This window comes from Cannabis sativa, chromosome 9 (assembly GCF_029168945.1).
Source record: "Cannabis sativa cultivar Pink pepper isolate KNU-18-1 chromosome 9, ASM2916894v1, whole genome shotgun sequence".
Lineage (NCBI taxonomy): Eukaryota > Viridiplantae > Streptophyta > Magnoliopsida > Rosales > Cannabaceae > Cannabis > Cannabis sativa.
In genome coordinates this window covers 52,513,453-52,536,707 of record NC_083609.1, presented here as the reverse complement: position 1 = coordinate 52,536,707, position 23,255 = coordinate 52,513,453, and the positions used below count along the sequence as shown (strand labels likewise).

Here is a 23,255-nt window from a genome sequence, read left to right as displayed (position 1 = left end):
GTTTAGCCGCCAATATCCCTTAAATTAATAATTTGTAACATCATAACGAAAGCAAATGAAAATTTTCAAATTATCATTAATAAGTTTTTAATTTATCAATATTTTAACTTAATAAAGTTTTAAATTATTGTTTAGTAATAAGTAAATTTGTAACATTTTAAAATTATCAAGTTATTTAAATTATTAATTTTTAATTTAAATTTACTTAGTGATGTTGTAATTATTTTTCAAAAATAAACTATTACTAATATTTTTATCTTATTATCATATTTATAATATTAGTGATGTTCTAGTAATTTTTTAAATATAACCTACAATCAAATTGAAAATGTTATGCTACTGAAAATTCGACAGCATAACACTTTACAATTGAGCATTCCCAAATTTATAACACCGACACAAAAATCATAAACACAATACCAAATTAACAGTTTACATGCATATTACATTATACCTATTATCATATCTATAATATTAATGATGTTCTAATTATTTTTTAAATATAACTTACAATCAAACTAAAAATGTTATGCTACCGAAAATTCGACAGCATAACACTTTACAATTGACCATTCCCAAATTTTTAACAGCTACACAAAAATCACAAATACAATACCAGAACAATTTACATACATATTAATTTATGCTACCCATCCGACCGCAGTATATTTTTCACAGAACCTACTTCACTATGGAGGAATATATTAGATATTCAAACTCTACCAATATGCATTTTCAAATAAACTTTTTTTTTAATATTATAAATAATATAACATAGGCATACTAACCTTCCAATATGCCGAGAAGTGAGTTTTGCCAAACACCGAAAAAATGAATACCACAAAATCTATTCACTAAAAAAATAAATATTAACTACTAAATAAAATTAAAAATATAAAACTATACGTAATATATGCATTTACATATACATATATATATACATATACACATATATATACACACAAATATATACTTTTACATATATATATATACATATATACACATAAATATATACATTTACCTATATATCTTTATATATACATATATATACATTTATATACATTTATACAAATACACATATATACTTATACACATATATATTTATACATATACATATACATATACATTTACACATATATACAAATACACATATATAAACTATTATACACATTTATATACACATATACACAAAAATTTCTAAAAATACACATGAAACTATAAAAATTTACACACATATTTAAACTTAAAAAACAAATTAAACACAATTTTATACACAATAAATTAAAATTATTATATATACACAAATAAAAAAAAAATTAAATAAAACTAAAATAGAGGAAAAAAGGGTACCTGCGGTGATGTGCGGCGGCAAGATGGTGGCAGCTCGGGCAGCGGCGGTTCTCGGCGGAGTCCCGGTATAAATGTGGTTTTTTGGAAAACAAAATGAAAAAAAAATGAACAATAAGAGAGAAAAAGAGGTTGGGTAGTGGAAATGGGGTTTTGGGATGGTGAAAATGGTGTTTGGAGGGGGAGAATAAGGGCTGCCGGCAGTGAGGTGCGAAGGTTGCAGAGAGAGAGAAAGAGAAAGAGAAAAATGGGGGAGAAGGGTTCGTCCTTGGCTTTATTCAGCATCGACTTTTGCCGGCATAATTAGGTGCGCCGGAAAAAGTCGATGCTAAATAAAAACGCACAAAACGCAGCGTTTCATTTAAGTTTTACCTTTTGTCGGCGCATCTAATTGCGCTGGCAAAAGTTTACCACAAAATTTCCACACACGTTTTCATTTGGGCGGGAAGTTGACCGCCAAAATTTTCAGGGCTTTTCCCGGCGCATTAATGGTGAAACGGTTCCCACTTTTTCCGGCGCACTGTGATGCGCTGGCAAACCCCCTACCTACTTTTGCGCGCACGTTTTTTAACTGGGAGGGAAAATTAACCGCCAAGTTTTCTCCTACTTTTGCTGGCGCTACAATGCGCCGGCAAAAGTAAATAATATTAAAAAAAATCATTTAATGGTTTTGCCGGCGCAAGTAACTGCGCCGACAAAAGTGGGAACCGTACAGCCAACAATTCCCACCTTTTGGCGGTTTGGCTCCAACTTTTGCTGGCGCAATTAGTGTATAGTGCTGGCAAAAGTGTCTATTGCCGGCGAATATAATCGCCGACAAAAGGAAGATGTGGGCAAAAGTAGTTGACCACTATTGCCGGCGACTTTGTTGACTTGCGCCGACGCAAGTAAGGACTTGCGCCGACAAAAGTACACATTCTTGTAGTGATAATAAACATAATTATCAATGAAAATTGAAAGAGAGTTTAAGAAGAAAAACTAGATTTAGATGTAGATTCTCCTCTTTTATTAAGTTCTCTCCAAAATGCTATCAAAACTTGCTAAAAATAAACTAAATGTCTTATATATTGTACCCTAAAAATAAACCTAATTTAAACTTAAAATTTAACTTTTTTTTTTCCAATCGTAGGAGCTCCTTCCTATATGTTTTCACTATCGCATGCTCAGATGAGTATTTTATCCATAACATCTTCAATATTGCTTAGAATTAGACGATTCAAGATGTTCTGAAAAGCTGAGAACTGGATATAAAACTTTCATATTGAGCTCCACTTTAAAGGTGTCAAAAATGGCAATTACGTTTCGCCTTGTAAACCCAAACTCTCCCACCTCCACCATTTACCAACAAAATGTGTTAAAATCACGTCAAACAGCTCAAAACGTATGATTAATCATCAATTCTCCTAATCAGATAAAACTACATCAATAGTTCAATGAATTGAAAAAAAATACTAATAACACGAGTAAATGGCCATATTTATAAGATAAATATACACTTTTTAAATTCTCCCACACTTGACTCTTGCTTGTCCTCGAGTAAGTTGTTAAAAGGTTAATTAGCAATTCCCCCCCCCTAACTTTGACATATACCAAATCATGCTCCCTGAACTTTTTTGGTCGTTAAAAATTCCCCATGAACTATTGAGATTGTTAAATTTAAGAACTTTTGTCTAATTTCATTCAATTTTACTGTTTCAGTGATTGTTTATGTACTAAACCATGCTCCCCAGACTTTGATATCTACCAAATCATGCCCCTCAAACTTTAATATGTACTAAATCATGCCCCTGAACTTTCATCCATGTTAGAATTTTTTTACTAAAATTAGATAGAAGTCCTTAAATCTAACAATCTTAATAGTTCAGGGAGAATTTTTAACGGCCAAAAAAGTTCAAGGGGCATGATTTAGTACATGTCAAAGTTCGGGGGAAAAAAATTGCTAATTAGCCTTGTTAAAATGAATGAATCTTTACAGATTGGTCTTTACGAAAAATAATTTTAGTTTCAAAAATTGTACCTCCACTTATAATTCTATGAAAAATCCAAATTGTTAAGTTCTTTTTGGAAAATTAGTTGACAAAATAATTTTTAATTAATTTGCATTTTTATTGAGCAACTAAATTGACTTTATTGTAATAAATGCATGCCTTAACTGCTCCATTTCTTTTATGGAAAATTCTATTCCCAGCTGGTTGCAACTTTTTACGAAATTTTTCTTGGAAGAGAAGAAATTCTCTATATGGAAAGTTGCTTATTTTTGGGAAACTTGACTTTTCTTTTTTCTAGTTGATGAATTCGGTTTTGATAGGTTTTTAGCAAATCAAATGAACTTTATTTGGCAGGTTTTGAAGTCCAAATTGTGATCTTGGTCATTTTGGAAAAGTTTCCTTTCTAGTCTTGATCTGGTGCAGCAGAGTCCGATTATGATGCTGCAAATCAGGAAATATTTTAAGAAAGTTTTGTACATTTGAAAAATTGTGTTTGTGGCTGTCTCTAGGGTTGTTATGTTCTATTAATAAGACATAGAGATCAGCCAAACGATTCTCACCTCTTTGAGCTGCATTTTTTATATTTTCATCTTTGTGAGGAGAGAGTTTGTTTTGTTCTTATACTGTTTGTATAATTGGTTTAAGAACTTGTTTGAACAAGCGTGGGTCTTCGGGAGAAGACTTTTTCAAGTCTCATTTTGGGAGGAAGTGAGCATATATCTCCGAGAGAAGATTTGTTTAAGCCTTACTTCGGGAGGAAGTAAGCACACATCAATAGAGGAAGGAAGTTCACTACTTTGTGTGTTTAAAAGGATTAGCAAGGTGGATTACAAAGGATTGCAGCAAATTACTAGAGGGAGTCTAAATTTGTTTAAGTCAATTGATTTTGTAATTTTTGATACTTCACTAATTGATTTTATTCTTTGGGCGTAGCCCCATGGACTAGGAGTGTTTGAAAGAACACTGATACCACATATGATTCTCTTGTGTCAAGTTTTTTCAAGTCTGCATTTATTTATTTCTGGTTCCAGTTTGATTCTACAAATTTGTGTTCTGCAATGATAGGATTACAATCTGTTGCTGCAGACTATTACAGTTGTGTTTTTACTAAAATTTTGTAAAATTATTGGTATTTACAAATACTGAATTTTTCAATTAGTATCAAAAGAAACTAAACTCTTAGTGTGATCCTTTAATATTTCCTTGCATTTTTGCATTATGTTTCCCTTTGCAGAAAGAAGTTTCATTTTTGTCCACTACTCCTTAATGATTCTAACTATCCTTATTAGAAGGTTAGAATAAGGGCATTTATCAAGTCTCAAAATGAGAAAGTATGGAGAATAACTCTTTTAGAATGGTAGATTCTAAAGGTAATTCTAAATTAAAACTTGAACTTGAATGGTCTACTAAAGATGATAAGTTATCTGCTTAAAATAGTAAAGCTTTACATGTTATATTTAATGGAGTAGGTGAAAGTTTTATTAAGCTTATATCTTCTTATGAATTTGCTAAAGATGCTGGGAAAATTCTTCAAACCCAATTTGAAGGAACAACTGATGTTAAGCGATCTAGATGCTGGGAAAATTCTTCAAACCCAATTTGAAGGAACAACTGATGTTAACCGATCTAAATTTATAATGCTTCAAACAAGGTTTGATGATCATAGAATGTTTGATAATGAATCTTTGTCTAAATTTTATGAAAGATTATCTGATATTGCTAATGAATTTCTTGCCTTGGGAAAAAAACTTGATGAATCAGTGATAGAAAAATTATGAGAGTCCTTCTAAACAAATTCAGCGCTAAGTTATTGGCTATGGAAGAAGCAAAAGATTTTAGAAAGATGAAGGTAGAGGAGTTGATGGGGTCCTTGCATACCTTTGAGTTGAATCAACAAATCAAGCAAAAAGACAAATGAAAGTCCACAGTTGATAGAGGTAAACGTATTGCTTCTAATGTTGCTAAAAAAGAAATTTCAAATGATGAAGAAGATGATGAGATTGATGTTTTAACTAAAAACTTAAAGAAATACGTGAAAAAGATAAGTGGCAAAAATAATTTTTCAAAATTCTCTAAAGGTAATACTTTTTTAAAACTTTTAGTGACTAACAATCAAAAGAGAATTCCACGCAGGGAATGTGAGGTTTTGGTCACATTCAATCTGAAAGTGCAAACACTTTGAAAAGAAACAAAAAGGTTTATAATATTATTTGGAGTGATGATGATTCAGAAAGTAGTGAGGATGATTTAAAAAATGTTTCTTTAACTTCTGTTGTTCCTAACATCTTTTGTGATTCACATGTGAAAGAAAGAATGATATGTTTGAATAATTCCATTAAGGAAGAATCTAATTCTGATGATCTGAAATCTGTGAGGAGTCCCTGGCTGAGTCTTGCAAGGTTAAGTATGAAAAGTGGGTACAAGTTACTTCTGAAAATAGATCAATGTCAAAAATAAATAAATAATTGTCTCATCAAATTGAATCTCTTGAATTGAAAATTAAAGAATAGACTGATTTTTGTTTAAAAGATGAGAAAATTATTCTATTAAAGAAGGAACTTAAAAATTTCAAGAAAAATATTCAAATGTTAAACCCTAGATCTTCTATTTTTGAGGAAGTTCAGAATGCAGGTCAAAGAGGCTTGGTTAGTCTTGGATCAAATGGTACTGAAAGTTCTAGAAAAATAAAATTTATAAAATCTAGTGTTCCAATAAATTTACCTGCTGCACAAAGACGTCGTCTGCAGAAGCAAAGTCTCTAGTAAGGAGATTTATTCCAATTTGTCATTTTTGTGGTATTAAGTGGCATACTAGGCCTAAATGTTTCACCATGCAAAATATGTTCAAAACAAATTATTTTGGTAATTTAAAAAAATTTCAAAAGAAATATAGTGCTTCGAAACAAAAGCGGATTGAAAAAGGAAAATGTCTTGTTTGATTTTTTGATAAAAGTGTTGCTTCTCAAATTTGATATTTTTACAATGCTTATTCTAGACATATGACAAGTGACAAGAATTTTTTGGTGAATATCAGACCAATGCAATGTGGTGAGGTCACATTTGGCAATGGTTTAGCAGGTTATGTCATTGATTTGGGAACTCTAGAAGGATTACCAAGGTTAAAAAATTTTATGCTTGTTAAGGGACTAAAAGGTAATTTACTTAGCATTAGTTGGATTTGTGATCAATGGTATACTATCAATTTCGACAATGATCATTATTTTATTCGTAACAGTGATAAAGAATACATTTTACAACGTTTTAGACGTGTCGATAATTATTATACTCTCACTTGTCATACTGCATGTGATAATATCAGTGCTATATATATTTCCAAAAATCATATTCAACATTCTCATACAAAACACATTGATATAAGTCATTGTATTAGGGAACTTGTTGACAACAAAACATTGCTGTTCGAATATGTTGATACTGTAAAGTAATTGGCTAACATTTTCACTAAAGCCCTAGATAATTCAAGTCGGTTTGGCTCCCTCAGAAATTCTTTGGGGTTTGTACACTACTACAATTTGGACTTTTAATAACATTATTTAGTGACTCGCACTTTTGTGCGTGTCACTAAAGAATTAAGATTAATTTTTAGTGACACGCACAATTAGACTCTAATTAAACTATCAGTATTAGTCTCTTATAATGTGTGTCAATAGAAATAGGAGGTATCACTAAAGAATAATACCCATAATTTTTTAATTTTTTGTATAGTGACACGCCAAACGCATGTTGGTAAACGTGTCCCGACATGCTAAGCGTGTCACTATAGCATTTACTTTTTTCAAATTTAATTAATATTTTTTTAAAAAAAATATTAATCTATAGTGACACGCCAAACGCGTGTGGGTAAACGTGTCCTGACATGCTAAGCGTGTCACTATATATCATTTTACTTTTTTCAACTTTAATTAATCTTTTTCAAGAAAAAACTTTAATTATATATAAATATAATCAGATATTTTATTAATTAAATAAATAAATATCATATTTATATAAAAAAACCTATTCATATATATCTTATTTTTCTAACTCTTTCTCTTCCTTCATAAATAAAAAACCCTAAATTTTCTAAACATGTAACTGCACCCTTCTCTTCTCTCTTCCCAGCAGCCGCACTTCTCTCCTCTCTTCTCAGCCAGCCTCGCGCACTTCTCTTCTCAGCCAGCCGCAGCCGCACCTGCAGCTGCAGCCGCACCTTCTCTCTTCTCAGCACCGGTGGAGCTGTGACCACCGTCGACCACCTTTCTCTCTACAGTCAGTCGCCTTCTCTCTCTCTCTCTCTCTCTCTCTCTCTCTCTCTCTCTCTCTCTCTCTCTCTCTCTCTCTCTCTCTCTCTCTCTCCTTTCGCGCACAAACCTCAGCCAGACAAAAGTTTTGAGATCTCCATCACCATCGCCCAAGGTAAATAGTTTTTTTTTCTATTTTTTATTTTTTTGTGCGTCTCGCTCTCACTCTCTCTCGTGGTGACGGCGTTTATTTTTTTTGTGCAGTGATCTCAGGTGACAGCGTTTGAAGCTCGCCATGGATCTCAGCTCGGGGTTTGTTTGAATCACGCTGTGGATCTCGGCTCATGGTTCGTTTGAAACCCGCCTGTGGAGCTGATTTGTTTTAGGTTTTTTTTAGATCTAATGGTCTATTTCTGGGTTACATTTTTCTGTTCTAAATATTGTATCTGTAAAAAGGAAATTGGGTTAATGTTTAGGTACTGACCTAATTTATTTTAGTAGTTTTTGTTGAATTAGTGAGCTCTATAATGTAATAATGTAAATATTGTGTCTGTAAAAAATAATGGGTTAATATTTTGTTCAGTAATAGATATGTGTTTTATTGAAATTAATTGTGTAATTTATATTTTTTTTTTTGTTGATTAAAATTATTAGTGTTATATTTAATTATAATTGCATATAAGTAATATAAATTATTATTTATAATATATAAAATTTAAATTAAAATAATTAAATATTATATTTTTTAAAATAATATTTAATTGAATTTTTATTTTACTTTTTAGTTTCAAAACAAAATAAATAAATAAATAACAATATTAATAAAAGGAAAAATATTTAATATAGTGGCACTTTTTGTGTATCAATATATCTCTAAAAATATTAATAAAAAAATAGGATATAGTGACACTGTGTGTGGCTATTACCTTTTTAGTCTGACACTATACGCCTATAGTGACGCGCAGAAAATGAATGTAAAAGATTTCAGTGAAACGTGTAAAGTGTCACTAAAAACTGTCTTTCCAGTCACCCTCGTTAGTGACGCGCGTTGAAGTGTCACTATACACTTTTAGAATTACTCAATATGTGTCACTAAAATCCAATTTTTTAATAGTGGTATTATTTAATTATTTTTGTTTAGTTCTCTATTTTGTACAAAAATTTTGAGTAGTTCTTTCTTGCATCTATCCTTCTTTTATTCTTGGTTAACAAAATATGTTTATGTTTTTTTAGTGATGATTAGCTTAATGACTTGTATCCTTCGTATTTTTGAGGTTGAGCTAAAAAAATTCAAGTTAAAAAATTATTTTAAATGAATCATTGGTGGTGATAACTATTGACCCAAATCTACATTTTCTCTTTCTTCCAATCAATCGTTGAATCACTCGTTCAAAAGGGTGTTTCCCACCAGTTTGACTACATCTCTATCATATGACCATCATAGTTAAACAATGTGCATACTTAATTGTCATTATAATATTCACCTGGTATATTTACAAAAAATGTGTACTATAGGACAAAAAAAAATTGTCATATATAATAGGATCTCTATGTAAGAATATTAAGAATAATTTTTAATTTATTATAAAAAAAATTATGTCATAATTTAAGTTACTTGTAAAATAACTAGTTATACATTTTTTTAACTATCAATTAAGAAAGTATACTTTACAATAATTATATATAATTTATAAAACTATTTAAGTAGAATTAATAATTTTATTTTAAATTATAATACAAATATACTCAAAAATTATTCTATCTATATTAATTGTTTACTGTTATTATTGTCTATATTTTATTCTTCTATTTTATATAATATTGATAACCAAAAAGAAATGGCTAGTTATTAATAATGAAAGATATATATAATGATTGGAGATAAAATTTCAATATATATATACAAGATTTGAGATGCATGGCGAACTAGCAATAATGAAAGATATATATAATGATTCCCAATGAAGAGCCGAATCAAGGTAAGGTACGCAGCTAATTATTAATTAATGGAGCCCAAAGAAGTCCATTAAAGGGTTATAGACAACTTTGTTAGCATTGTCACCCATAACAAAATCTAAATGAGCATAATTTTCTACCAACTGAACTACCAACTTGTCTTGCTCGTGATCTTTAAGCTTCTCAAGTAAAACACTCACATCATTTACATCAGAAAGTTCATCTTTTCCTCCATAGCTCAACAGAAGAGGAAAATTATTTGGAATACTACTCATATTGTATAATGGAGGAGTTGGCTTCCCATATTGCTTCATGTTCTCGTCTGCATTACCATAATCATACTTGGCTATTGTGCCTTTTCTAATCACTATTCCAAAATTAACATATTAATAAATTGTGTATAATATCCTCGGTTATTTTATTATTAAAGAAGATTTGAGGTACTTACTTTGAGCAAGATGGATTAAGTTCCTAGTGGCAGTTGACTGAGGATCAACGTCTATGGTCGAGCTATTGATACAACAATTTAAGCCTGTGTATATCAAATAAGTGGAAAATACAAGTCAAACTTGATATATGTAGATAGATTATTTTAAATGAGTATTGCCCAACTTCTTAAAATTTACTATAATTAAAAATCAATTTTTAAAATATTAATTTTTAAAAATATAATTTTAATTCAATGACCGATGATAATAAAAAAAATTATAATTTTTATGCTTAATATTACTATTTAATTAAAAAAAAAAAAAAATTGCATTATATCAAAAAATATATATTTATATTTAATATTGCTTTTATCCCTCTATTGTTAACTCAAACTTAATTTTTTATTTATCTGTCTTGACCCGATAGAACAACCTCAACAATATAATGCAAAAATAAAGAATTTTTTTAACAAGATATTAAAATTAAGAATAGAAACTTAAATTTTTCTAATAATACATATTCATAGATAATACTCATTAAGAGTATACTCATACATAATATATACTAGTTAGATATTACGTGCGAGGCACGTATATTTAGTTTTATGCTAGGTGTTTTCTATTTTATTTAAAAATAATACAATAAATAATTAAAAAAAACATATAATTAATTATTATTTGAAATTATTTTTAGGTATATTAAATAGTAGTATTGTAAATTGTGTGTCAGTATATTTTATAAATAAAACATAATTGTATCTATAAATTTATGATATGTACATTGTTATTAATAATAAAAAGTACGTTAATCTTAATATATACATACTCGTAGTTATCCTTGACGTGAAATTTTTGTATTTTTTTTTAGGAAGCATGGGTTCTCTCCCTTAAGCAACTCAATTGATCATATACTATCTATATGATAAATAACAAAGTGAAAAGTATTCCTACAAAATTAATTATTATTTTTTCAATTAGGGATTTGTTTTTAAATTATTATATAATTATTAATTAAATAATAATTAATAATTATAGTGATGATTATTTTTTCAATTAGGGATTTGTTTTTAACTGGCGCAGAAAATTCACAACAAATATCAGTTCAAATATTAATGAGATTTGTTTTATTTTTATTTTATTATTTTATTATATTTAAATAATATTTTATTATTTTATTAAATATAAATAAAAAGTTACACATGAATTTCTCATATGTACTTAGTTGTATAAAATAATTTTTTATTGGTTTATATATATTTTTAACTGTATAATTAGTTTTTTAATATTATTTAATAAACAACATTTTTTATATTAAAAATATTTAATTTTAGTACTATTTATAAAATAAAATAAAAAACATAAAAATTTATTATTAATTATAATTTTAGTTTAATTGTACTAATTTTAGTTTTATAATACTTTTTATTTTTTTTAAATATCATACTGTTTTTCTCTTTAAAAAAGAAATAATAGATATTTCTTCTTGGTAACTACAATAGCTAATGAGATTAATTCTTTAAGAAATATAAATATTTTTTTATTGTTTAAAAAGAAAACAATAATAGAAATTTTTTTAAAAAAATAATATGTGAATTGGGTTTAAAAAAAATAATATAAATATATTTTTTAAATATGTATAATAAGTTTAGATTTGAATTGTAATATTTTAGAAAAAATACTATATATTATATAGACACATTTAATATAATATAAAATATAAAGAAGGATATACATATATAATAAATTTAAATTTAACTGTAACATTAAAAAAAATTATTATATAGTCATATTAAATATATAAATAAGGCAGATATGAATTTTAATTAGGTGAGAAGTTATTGGAAAATTAACCTGTGAAAGCAGCCAATATGTCTGAGCAATTAATGCCTGGTTTACTACAAATGTTTCCCAAAAGTTTGGAAACTTCTTGGCTGTAGTGTAAAGAGATTCAAAACAAAATCATTGTCATTCTTGATCAAGATATAGATATACAAATGTTTAACAAGAAAGAAAAAATGATATATATACAAAGAAAAAAAAATGATATTGAATTTATTACTAGTCAATGTACTTATTTGGAAATATGTAACTTTTATAATTTGTTTAAAGAGTACAATGAATATATATGTAATTTTGAAAAATAGAAAAACAAGCTAATAAATTTTCATACCTTTTTGGGATAAACTCATGGAGACCCAACCAATAAAGTTGCTACAATCAGAAAGAAAGAATAAAAGAAAAGATCACGAGAGATATAGTAAATTTAAATAAAAGATAAATACGGTAAAGTATTACATCGCCTAAAAAGAGATAAGCTGCAGCTTTGGTGAGGAGTGAACGGATTTGATTAAGATAAGCAATTGGACTGAGTAAAGCGGCTGATCTCAGCTTGCTCGACACATTGTCGTCTTCAGATAAGGCAGCAAAAGCCATCAAAGTTCCCTAAAAAACGCACATATTTAATTATAATTACAGCATTACAATTATACATTATTTTTATTTTTATTTAACTAGTGATGATGAAATTAGAACGATACCAAAGAATGTCCAACGTAGTGTATATTCTCGCCTGTCTGATCGTGTACATATTGGATAAAGGCAGGAAGGTCATAAGCAGCCAATTCATCCCATGACCAGTTCCAATAATCCTAATTTGTTTGTAAAAGGAAAATAAATGACTCATAAAAATTATATGTATATATTTATTTATATGGCACACAAAAAAAAATAAAAATAAAGAAGTGATGAGTACGTACAGGATCATTAGGAGTAAGCGACTGATGGCCACGGCTATAAACTGTGCCTCGACTATTAGCCAACCACACATCATATCCATTGTCAGCCAATATGAACGCCAATGACTCTTCTGGGGAATTCCTTACCCATGTCACACCATCCTATATATAAAACAACATATGTAATATACATATAGTTTTTCATGATTTTGGTACTAAACATAAATATATTTTTGTCACAAAAAATAAAAAACAAATTAAAATTTATTACGCTGAAAATTCCATGTTGCAGCAAAACAGGTGGTTTATCAGCCTGCTTCCCAGATCTCCCAACTGGTATCCTTTGCAATCCAAGAATGTAACCATCCTCTGTGATTACCTACAAAAACCATATCAAGAATAAATTATTAAAATTATCCTTATCTATATGACTTAATTAACACAATATATAAATATATATATGTATTATGGACTTATAATTACTTGATGTTGTTGGCATGAGTAGCCTTTTGACTCCACCGTTGATTTACAGAAATCATCTTGGAAAGGTGAAATAGTATTAGTTGGGTTTTCATGGTGATCATGGACTACTGCAGTTGTGTACAATTTAGTTCTTGCTTCGATTTCTGATGGAATAATACTGAAAATTATAATAGCCACAATGATGGGAAGAATCCCTATTGCGCCAGCCATTGATGATAAATATCGGAAACAATTTTTGGTATGTATATATATGCATGCTATATGCTCACTATTATATATATTTATATATATAGCAAGCATTGACAGAATACAAACGATTTAAGAGTATTAATCAATAAATACAAAAATATATTAATACCTTAAATTGTTTCAATTGATTTATAGAATTATAACTATTCGTAGTTTATACGCTCCTTAGATGTGGAATAAAATAATTATTGTTTTTATTTGTGGCTTAGTTTGTCAATTTGATTGAATAACATTAAATAATGATAATAAAATAAAAAACCATTCATTAACTATTGACAGAAAAATGTTATTTAAATTGATATTGGTGAGCTTAGAAAATGTTGAATTTTCCTAGTTATAAATGCAAATAAGTGTAATATCAAACCAGGCATTTACAGCTAGCAATTCATATATATAATTATTAAAACAAAGTAAAAAGAGAATATAGATATTATTTGGTGAAAGAATCTTTACTTATCTGTTGATATACATAAATTTGGAAATAATGTTGTGTGTGTATCTTAATCATGTCTAATTAATTTCATTTTAGCTAGCTAGTAATATAGGAGCTTCTCTCTGTTAGAAATAATTAGGGTCACAATTGTATATATAAAATGTGTGTTGGGTCATCAAATAAATAAGTCAAATTTATGTGGTCTATTTTGGAATAAAGTTTATGACTTAAGGGCATGATTGTCATGATTTTAATATGTGGATACCAATTAGACAATTTCTATATTGATGAGGGGCCAAATAGAAATAGTCCAAAATATTGCCAACAGGTTTGTCTGTTGGTAATATAACAGGTATGGGTCCCCATTTTGCATCGTATCATATTTTTACAGAGTTCCTGAACCCCCATCATCAGGAAAATAAGGTTTCAAAGGTTTTGATGCAAAATTGGAAGATCATACCAATCAAAGATCGATTCTATGGACTCCGGTACGCTTCCGCTAATCTATATTCTATTATTTGATTCTCATGAATTAATTAGGGCTATATTCTGAGTTTACAGTATTTCTAACATGTGGTATCAGAGCATCCCTAAATTAATTCTTGAGAATATATGGTAGTGTTGATCTTCCATTAAATTATTATTTTTACATTTGGAATATTTAATTAATCATGCTATATATATATGTGTGTCCCACCGCTGGAAATTTATTCCAGGTTTCAATCGCTGGTTAATATATAACATCTGCGATTGAAGTTGTTTTTGTGTATATATTGCGATTGAAGAGTTTACTCTTTATTATCTCTGACAGAAAAGACAAATCGTTTAAGAAATATATAATGGTATGGGCGGTAGAATTTCACTGGTTGATTATAATCAGTGTTAATCGTTAAATGATAAAAATATATATATATCTATATATTAAAGTTATTGTATTTGATTTTATTTGATTTCGTGTCAAGCCCATCCCATTATATTCATTTCAAAGTTTTGATTATATATGTGACTGAACATATATAAATCTTATATAAACCTGCATGCTTTTGGTTCTGTCATGCGAATGCATATGCATTCTGTTATGTTTTATTATTATTATTATTATTATTATTATTATTATTATTTTAAATAATAATAATAATTCAGTAACAATTAAATTTAAATTTTGGTTTTAAAGTTTATTAAGGATGTCTAATATTTAATTGAATTAATTGAAACAAAATATCACCAAAGTGATCTCTTTTGTGTAGATTAATTTAATAAAAATATTATGATAATTGTGTGTATGTGATTCATAAATTTATTAACTAACCCAAAGGTGAGTTAATATTTGGATGAATTTCATGCATGTTTGTGGTGATAAATGTGTGACAATTATAAGGTATTTTGTGTGAACAATGTGTTAGTCCAAAGATTGCATATTGTTTGACATAATTTATTGTCAATGTTTGATCACTACAACAAGAGTACCGCTTACAATTAATATTACTGTCCAAAGACTTAATATTAATGTTGTGTTTGGTATCTTGAGATGGGATTAACCAATATTTGAATTTATTGTTTTATTTGGATTCTTATATGAGCATGTTATTTATGTAATTGTATTGTTCTTTTCAGCTGTTGCTAGTGTATCTGCTAACCTTAATTCGGTACCGGTCCTTAATGGTAATAACTTTAAGGACTGGAAGGAGAACATTTTTATTGTTCTTGGCTGCATGGATCTTGACCTTGCATTAAGGATGGATCGTCCTGCTTCTCTTACGGATACCAGTACCTCCGAGCAAAGGAGGATTTATGAGAAGTGGGACCGTTCAAACCGCATGAGTCTTATGATCATTAAGCGCGGCATACCTGAGGCTTTTAGGGGTGCGGTGTCCGAGGAGGTCACCGATGCCACAACTTTCCTTGCTGAAATTGAGAAGCGCTTTGCAAAAAGCGATAAGGCGGAAACAAGTACTCTTTTAAAGAAACTTATTTCCATGAAGTTTAAGGGCAAGGAAAACATAAGGGAGTACATTATGGAAATGTCTCACCTTGCTTCAAAGTTGAAGGCACTAAAGCTTGAGCTTTCGGATGACTTGCTTGTGCATTTAGTGCTTATCTCTCTTCCTCCACAATTCAGTCAATTCAAGGTCAGTTACAACTGTCAAAGGGAGAAATGGACTCTTAATGAGCTCATTTCATTTTGTGTTCAAGAGGAAGAAAGATTGAAGCAAGAGAAGACTGAAAGTGCTCATTTGGCAAGCACCTCTAAAGATAAGGGCAAGAAAAGAAAGAATGAGGCTGCTAAGGATAAAGGTCCTGCACATAAGAAACAAACTCAAACCAACAGTGATGATGGTTGTTTCTTTTGCAACATGAAAGGACACATGAAGAAGGAATGTGCTAAGTATATTGCATGGCGAGCAAAGAAAGGTACATTTCTTACTTTGGTCTGTTCTGAGGTAAATTTAGCTTCAGTACCAAGAAACACTTGGTGGTTAGATTCCGGTGCTACTACTAACATCAGTGTTTCTATGCAGGGTTGCCTGAGTTGCCGAAAGCCAAATGATGCTGAAAGAAGCATTTATGTGGGAGATGGCAAGTCGGTAAATGTGGAAGCAATAGGGCATTTTAGGTTGTTGTTAAGTACTGGTTACTATTTGGACTTAATAGATACTTTTGTTGTACCGTCTTTTAGACGGAATTTGGTTTCTGTTTCTTGTTTGGACAAATTGGGTTATTGTTGTTCATTTGGAAACAATTGCTTTAGTTTATCTATTAATTCAAATACTGTTGGAACTGGTTCACTTATGGTTTATGACAACTTATATTTGCTTGACACTGTTGCTTCTTATAATGAAACCTTGAATGTGGAATCACGTGGTACTAAGCGTAAAATAGATAATGAAAAATCAAGTTCCTTATGGCACAAACGGTTAGGTCACATCTCTAGAAATAGAGTTGAGCGACTTGTGTCTGATGGAATTTTAGATTCAATTGATTTTTCAGACTTTGATGTTTGCATTGAATGCATCAAAGGAAAACAGACCAAAACAAAGAAATTGGGTGCGAAAAGAGCTATAGATGTCTTAGAGTTGATACATACAGATATTTGTGGGCCATTTCCTACACCTTCTTGGAATGGTCAACGATATTTCGTATCATTCATAGATGATTACTCAAGATATGCGTACCTATTTCTACTTCATGAAAAGTCTCAAGTGTTGGACGTGTTCAAATCTTTTAAGGCTGAAGTTGAGAATCAACTTAGCAAAAGAATAAAGCAAGTCAGGTCTGACCGTGGTGGTGAGTACTATGGCAGATATGACGGATCAGGTGAACAACGTCCAGGACCTTTTGCCAGATATCTAGAGGAGTGTGGAATTGTCCCACAGTACACCATGCCAGGATCTCCTAGCATGAATGGTGTTGCTGAAAGACGAAACCGTACTCTTAAAGATATGGTAAGGAGTATGATCAGTCATTCAACCTTACCAGAATCACTCTGGGGAGAGGCACTTAAGACAGCAGCCTACATTTTGAATAGGGTACCAACTAAAGCGGTACAAAAACACCTTATGAGCTTTGGACAGGGCGAAAGCCTAGTCTTAAGCACTTTCATGTTTGGGGATGTCCAGCTGAGGCTAGGCCTTATAGGCCAAATGAAAAGAAGCTGGAACCTAAAGCTGTGAGCGCCTACTTTATTGGATATTACGAACGATCTAGGGGTTTCAAGTTTTATGATCCCAAAGTAAAGAATATATTTGAAACGGGAACTGCAAAGTTTTTTGAGGATATTGAGTTTGGGGGGAGAAATACGGTTAAAGACTTTGTTTTTGAGGAGGATTTAGAATCACCCACTTCTCTTGAAGATGAGTTGATTCCTATTCCAATAGTTGCTTTTGACAATGTTCAGGATTCTAATCCTAATATTGATCAAGTTTTAGATCAAGAGCAACCAAACATAGTCAATCAAACCCCAGAGGTACAAACTCAACAACCTCAAGAACAAGTGCCTTTGCGACGATCCACTAGAGAAAGAAGAAATGCTATTAATCCAGATGAATATATAGTGTATCTTCAAGAACATGAGGATGGCATTGGAATGATGGAAGATGATCCAATCAACTTTCATCAAGCCATGAAAAGTTCTAACTCTCAAAAGTGGAATGATGCCATGAATGAAGAGAATAAGTCTATGCAAGACAATAAAGTTTGGGAAGTTGTCCCATTACCAGAAGGTGTAAAACCAATTGGTTGTAAATGGATATTTAAAACCAAGAGGGATGAAAATGGTAATGTGGTGAGGTTTAAGGCACGTCTTGTAGCAAAAGGCTATACTCAGAAAGAAGGCATTGATTATAAAGAGACTTTCTCTCCAGTTTCATCGAAAGACTCTTTCAGGATAATAATGGCACTTGTTGCTCACTTTGATCTTGAGTTACATCAGATGGATGTTAAAACAGCGTTTCTCAATGGAGACATTGATGAGACAATTTATATGGAGCAACCAGAAAACTTTGTGGTTGGTGACCCAAAGAATATGGTTTGCAAATTAAAAAAATCCATCTATGGACTCAAGCAAGCTTCCCGTCAATGGTACCACAAATTTCATCAAGTGGTTCTCTTATTTGGTTTTGAGATGAATGCTGTTGATGATTGTGTGTATCATAAGTTTAGTGGGAGTAAGTGTATATTTCTGGTTCTATATGTCGATGACATATTGCTTGCCACTAATGATATAGGCTTATTGCACGAAACTAAGAGATTTCTATCCAAGCATTTTGAGATGAAAGATCTTGGTGACGCCTCCTTTGTGTTAGGAATTCAAATACATCGAGACCGTTCTCGGGGTATTCTTGGATTATCACAAAAGGGCTATATCGATAAAGTACTCAAACGGTTTGGCATGCAAGATTGTAGACCAGGTGATACCCCTGTCGTTAAAGGAGACAAATTTTGTCTTAAACAATGCCCTAAAGGAAGCCTTCAAATTCAAGAAATGCAAAAGATTCCCTACGCTTCGGCTGTTGGGAGTCTAATGTATGCTCAAGTTTGTACGCGTCCGGATATAGCGTACATTGTTGGAGTGTTAGGCAGATACTTAAGCAATCCAGGAATTGATCACTGGAAAGCAGCCAAAAAGGTTATGAGATATTTGAAGAGAACAAGAGAGTACATGCTCACATATAGGAGGTCAGATCACTTTGAGATCATTGGGTACTCTGACTCTGACTTTGCGGGATGCCAAGATAGTAGGAGATCCACTTCGGGCTACATATATCTGTTAGGTGGTGGAGCTATATCATGGAGGAGTGCAAAACAAACACTCATAGCTTCATCCACCATGGCAGCAGAATTTGTTGCATGTTATGAGGCATCCAACCATGGTATATGGCTGAGAAACTTTGTCACAGGGCTGCGTATTGTGAATGGAATTGAAAGACCACTTAAGTTGTATTGTGACAATAAATCAGCTGTATTGTATTCCAACAACAATAGGAGCTCGACGAAGTCAAAACACATTGACATCAAGTTCCTTGTTGTAAAAGAAAGGGTACAAAGTGGACAGATTTGTATAGAACACTTAGGTACAAACTCCATGATTGCAGACCCCCTTACTAAGGGTTTGCCACCCAAGGTCTTTCATGAGCACACTGCTCGTATGGGTGTTTTAGATTATGAGGACATCTAGATTCAGTGGGAGTTTGTCTTTAGTGTGTTTTATTTGTTTCATGAAACATGTGTATTTGGATATTTTTCTGATCAGAAATTATGTTATTCAGTTTATTTCACTTTGTACATTTAAGCTAAAGTTTTGATCTCCATAAAGTAAAGTAGGTCGACCAATTGAAAATTGACATGAATAGATCACCATGCATGTAATTTTCATACCACATTATCATGATTGATCTATGTCATTTGGCTATGTTGATATATGTGACCATTGATGGGTTTAGTTGTGATTGATACAACGAAAATCGCTTTGATCCTATGTTGATATAGTTAATGGACGAGATTGCACATGCCTATGGTTATGATGACAAAGTTATGAGCTCAATAAGGTTAACACATTTATATGTTTACATATGTGACCCAGTGGGAGATTGTTAGAAATAATTAGGGTCACAATTGTATATATAAAATGTGTGTTGGGTCATCAAATAAATAAGTCAAATTTATGTGGTCTATTTTGGAATAAAGTTTATGACTTAAGGGCATGATTGTCATGATTTTAATATGTGGATACCAATTAGACAATTTCTATATTGATGAGGGGCCAAATAGAAATAGTCCAAAATATTGCCAACAGGTTTGTCTGTTGGTAATATAACAGGTATGGGTCCCCATTTTGCATCGTATCATATTTTTACAGAGTTCCTGAACCCCCATCATCAGGAAAATAAGGTTTCAAAGGTTTTGATGCAAAATTGGAAGATCATACCAATCAAAGATCGATTCTATGGACTCCGGTACGCTTCCGCTAATCTATATTCTATTATTTGATTCTCATGAATTAATTAGGGCTATATTCTGAGTTTACAGTATTTCTAACACTCTCTTGACGATTGAATTAAATCTAGCTTGGAAGTATCGATCGAGCAAGGATTGTTTGTTATACAATTTTGTGTTCATTCAACCATCTTTTTAATCTTATTTTAATTGTTTTTTTTAAACTTAGTATTTGTCATTTATGAAGCATTGCGAACATAAGATGCCATACAAATGTATTTGTAAGAAACATAAGATGTCATACAAATGTAATTTTATAGATCATATCATGTATAAATGTCTTTTGCTAGAATGCTCCGTACGTCCTTCCATCACGGAAAAATGCAATGTTTTTATCGAATGAGGCCTCAAAAGAGAAGGCCTAGCAAAGGTAATGTCAAAGAAATTAATTATAAAGATGCTGATATGGAGGAAAAGGACACTGCTGACATGGAATGCAATAGATGCAATCTCAAGGAAGACCTTATTGTTGTATGATTTTCCAATAAATCTGTTACATGAAATTCTGTAATATTCCCTTCTATGTACACATGTTATATTTTAAATGGCCTTTGGCTATTTCTGTAATACCTTTGCTATATAATGAAAAGGCCTTAGCTCACAATCTTTGAGTTGATCCAATCAATATTGTCTAGCCCTTATAATTAAGAAGAGTAACATCAACATTGTCATGCCAAAGTAGCATCAAACAACCGTTGAGACCAATTCGAGGTGATTCAAGGCCATTATTGAATTTTAAAGATTGTCGAAAACGGGAAATTGAGTTCATAGGAAGTTTTATTTTCATAAGAAATAAAATATGGGGCGATTGTTATTTAACAAGCAATTGAAGATGTCTGAATGCACTCGAATTTCCCGAACCTCGTGCATTCCAACTTAAAATTTTTATAATGAATCGTGGGATTGCAAAACAATCTCCGCAGAGTTATCAATAAAGCCATCCGAATCCATATCATCATAGAAATCATTTTGACTTGGACCTTCTCCTAGTGATAAGGGAGAGGCATCAACAATTGAATTTTGGCTGCGACAACGATTAAGGAATTCCCTCATTGTTAGTGATTCGCATTGTCGTTTTGGTTAGGGTTGAGCATCGGTCGGTTTGGTCGGCTATTTTCTATATAAAAAATCTAGAATTTGGTTTTCGGTCTCGATTGGTGCAATCTAAAAACTGACCGACCAATCCAACTGACTGTTTTGAACCTCAGTTGGTCAGTTTAAACTGCCCAAACTGAACTTCTTTTTTTTTTCTTTAAAATATGATCCAGTTTATTCAATAAACACATTATTTTATATTTTACAACTACAAACATACAAATTAATTGTTCAAAAATTAATTATCTTATTTTTTAACTTTTATATTAATAAAATAATAATATATTATTAGTAACTACAATACATGAAGTAAAAAAATTTAATAAATTAATATATATATATAACGATCATTTTGGTTTTTTTGGTCGTTTACTATTACCTAAAAAACCTGACCATTCAATGGCAATTTTAACCGTTAGTACTTTTTTCAAGTTTCGGTTCCAACAGTGTTTGGTAGGTCAGTTTGAACGATTTTTTAGGTTTTCTGAATTTTATGCTCAACCCTAGTTTTGGTAAGTTTTCAAGTGGGCCATTTTCTTTGTATATTGTTGAAGTATGAATTTGAGTAGTTGTAATTAGAGGTCTGTTCGTTAGTAATGGATTAAACAAAGGAGGGGTTGTGTTAATGGAAGTGTTGGTTGATATACATGCTACTATCGGGGTTGGGGGAAGTTGCAACATGGAAAATTGGTCTTGTTACTGTCCCAATGTCAATGTCAGTTGTGAAAATTCCAAAAAGATTGGTGGCTGGTGTGAGGCTGTTGTCATGGAAGTTGGTTCTATTTTGGCTAAAGGTGGTAATGTAATGGCTTGTTGTAGAGGAAAGGAGTGTGGAAGACATATGTTGTGGTATTGTTGGCAGGGAAGTTGGATTCGAAAAGGTTACTGCAAATCGAGAATGTATTGATTGAGAAGAAGGTGGCAGGGTCGAAGTGCTGGAATATATTTTACCAAGATCTAGATTTACTAACAAGTATGTTGATTAACATCCTAAGTATGAATTTCTAAAATAATCAAATTTAAACACATATAAAGTTGAGAAATCTTACACTGACTGCAACAAAATAATATGACTCATCCCACTCAGATCTCTAACTCTTGTTCCTTTCTATCGCAGAGTATTATCAAGATCTGAGCCCGATTCTCCTTCAGGTTGTTGGATTACTCACAGTCTTACACACTATGATTGAGTACTAGACTTGCTATGGGTGGGCATGCACTCACTCACTATAAGCTCAAAATTTAATATAGAATAATGAAGGAGATTTCAAAATAGAAGAAAGAAGAACGAGGTCTCAAAAACTATAGTTGTCTGACAGAATGTAAACTAGGTTATATGAGTTGGATGAGAATGAGACCATCCTATTCCTTTTATACTATTTACCTATGGTTAGGATTTAAATTATATGAATAAAAAATAAAAAAAATAATAGCAAACATAAAGCCACAGTGGCCGGCCATATAGATGGGCCCCACTAATTATAATTTTGCTATTATTTCAACCATTTATCTTTTATTTCACAAGTGCCATATTTTCCAATTTTAATCCCATAAATGCCAAAACTATTTATTTAATAATTATAATTAATTATCTAATAAATAAACCATAAAACTGCTTTTCTACACAATTAAGCAATTGCTTAGTGAAAATTCATAAGTAAGACATAGCCTAATTTTAGAATTATAATTGATTAATTAAAACTAATTAACTGAGTCTTACAAGCAGTATTGTCTCAACTAGTGTGGGGACCGTGGGCCTATATAATCAAGCTTCCAATAAGTAGCTCTAGAATTTACCAAGTAAATTCT

The 23,255-nt window shown here is 31.0% G+C and overlaps 2 protein-coding genes across 2 annotated transcripts; one reads left to right on the top strand and one right to left on the bottom strand.

The window, feature by feature from the left end:
- Positions 1-9,502: 9,502 nt before the first annotated feature.
- LOC115723680 (triacylglycerol lipase 2-like) lies at positions 9,503-13,443 on the bottom strand. The gene is made up of 9 exons (XM_030653162.2): positions 13,178-13,443; positions 12,966-13,073; positions 12,716-12,856; positions 12,497-12,607; positions 12,255-12,401; positions 12,130-12,170; positions 11,811-11,890; positions 9,980-10,063; positions 9,503-9,898 (listed from the first exon to the last, which is right to left on the bottom strand). The coding sequence occupies exons 1-9, from the start codon at positions 13,385-13,387 to the stop codon at positions 9,579-9,581; spliced, it is 1,242 nt and encodes a 413-aa protein (XP_030509022.2). The 5' UTR covers positions 13,388-13,443; the 3' UTR covers positions 9,503-9,578.
- Positions 13,444-15,073: 1,630 nt separating this feature from the next.
- LOC133030978 (uncharacterized) lies at positions 15,074-16,620 on the top strand. The gene is made up of 2 exons (XM_061104134.1): positions 15,074-16,271; positions 16,379-16,620. The coding sequence occupies exons 1-2, from the start codon at positions 15,572-15,574 to the stop codon at positions 16,405-16,407; spliced, it is 729 nt and encodes a 242-aa protein (XP_060960117.1). The 5' UTR covers positions 15,074-15,571; the 3' UTR covers positions 16,408-16,620.
- The last annotated feature ends 6,635 nt before the right edge of the window (positions 16,621-23,255 follow it).

Coding starts and splice junctions, on each gene's coding strand:
- LOC115723680 (XM_030653162.2), bottom strand. CDS start 13,387: ATGGCTGGCGCAATAGGGATTCTTCCCATCATTGTGGCTATTATAATT. Junction 12,857..12,965: donor TGCAACATGGAATTTTCAGC/GTAATAAATTTT, acceptor TTTTATATATAG/GATGGTGTGACATGGGTAAG. Junction 12,402..12,496: donor ACTACGTTGGACATTCTTTG/GTATCGTTCTAA, acceptor TGCGTTTTTTAG/GGAACTTTGATGGCTTTTGC.
- LOC133030978 (XM_061104134.1), top strand. CDS start 15,572: ATGGATCTTGACCTTGCATTAAGGATGGATCGTCCTGCTTCTCTTACG. Junction 16,272..16,378: donor TGCATGGCGAGCAAAGAAAG/GTACATTTCTTA, acceptor GTTTCTATGCAG/GGTTGCCTGAGTTGCCGAAA.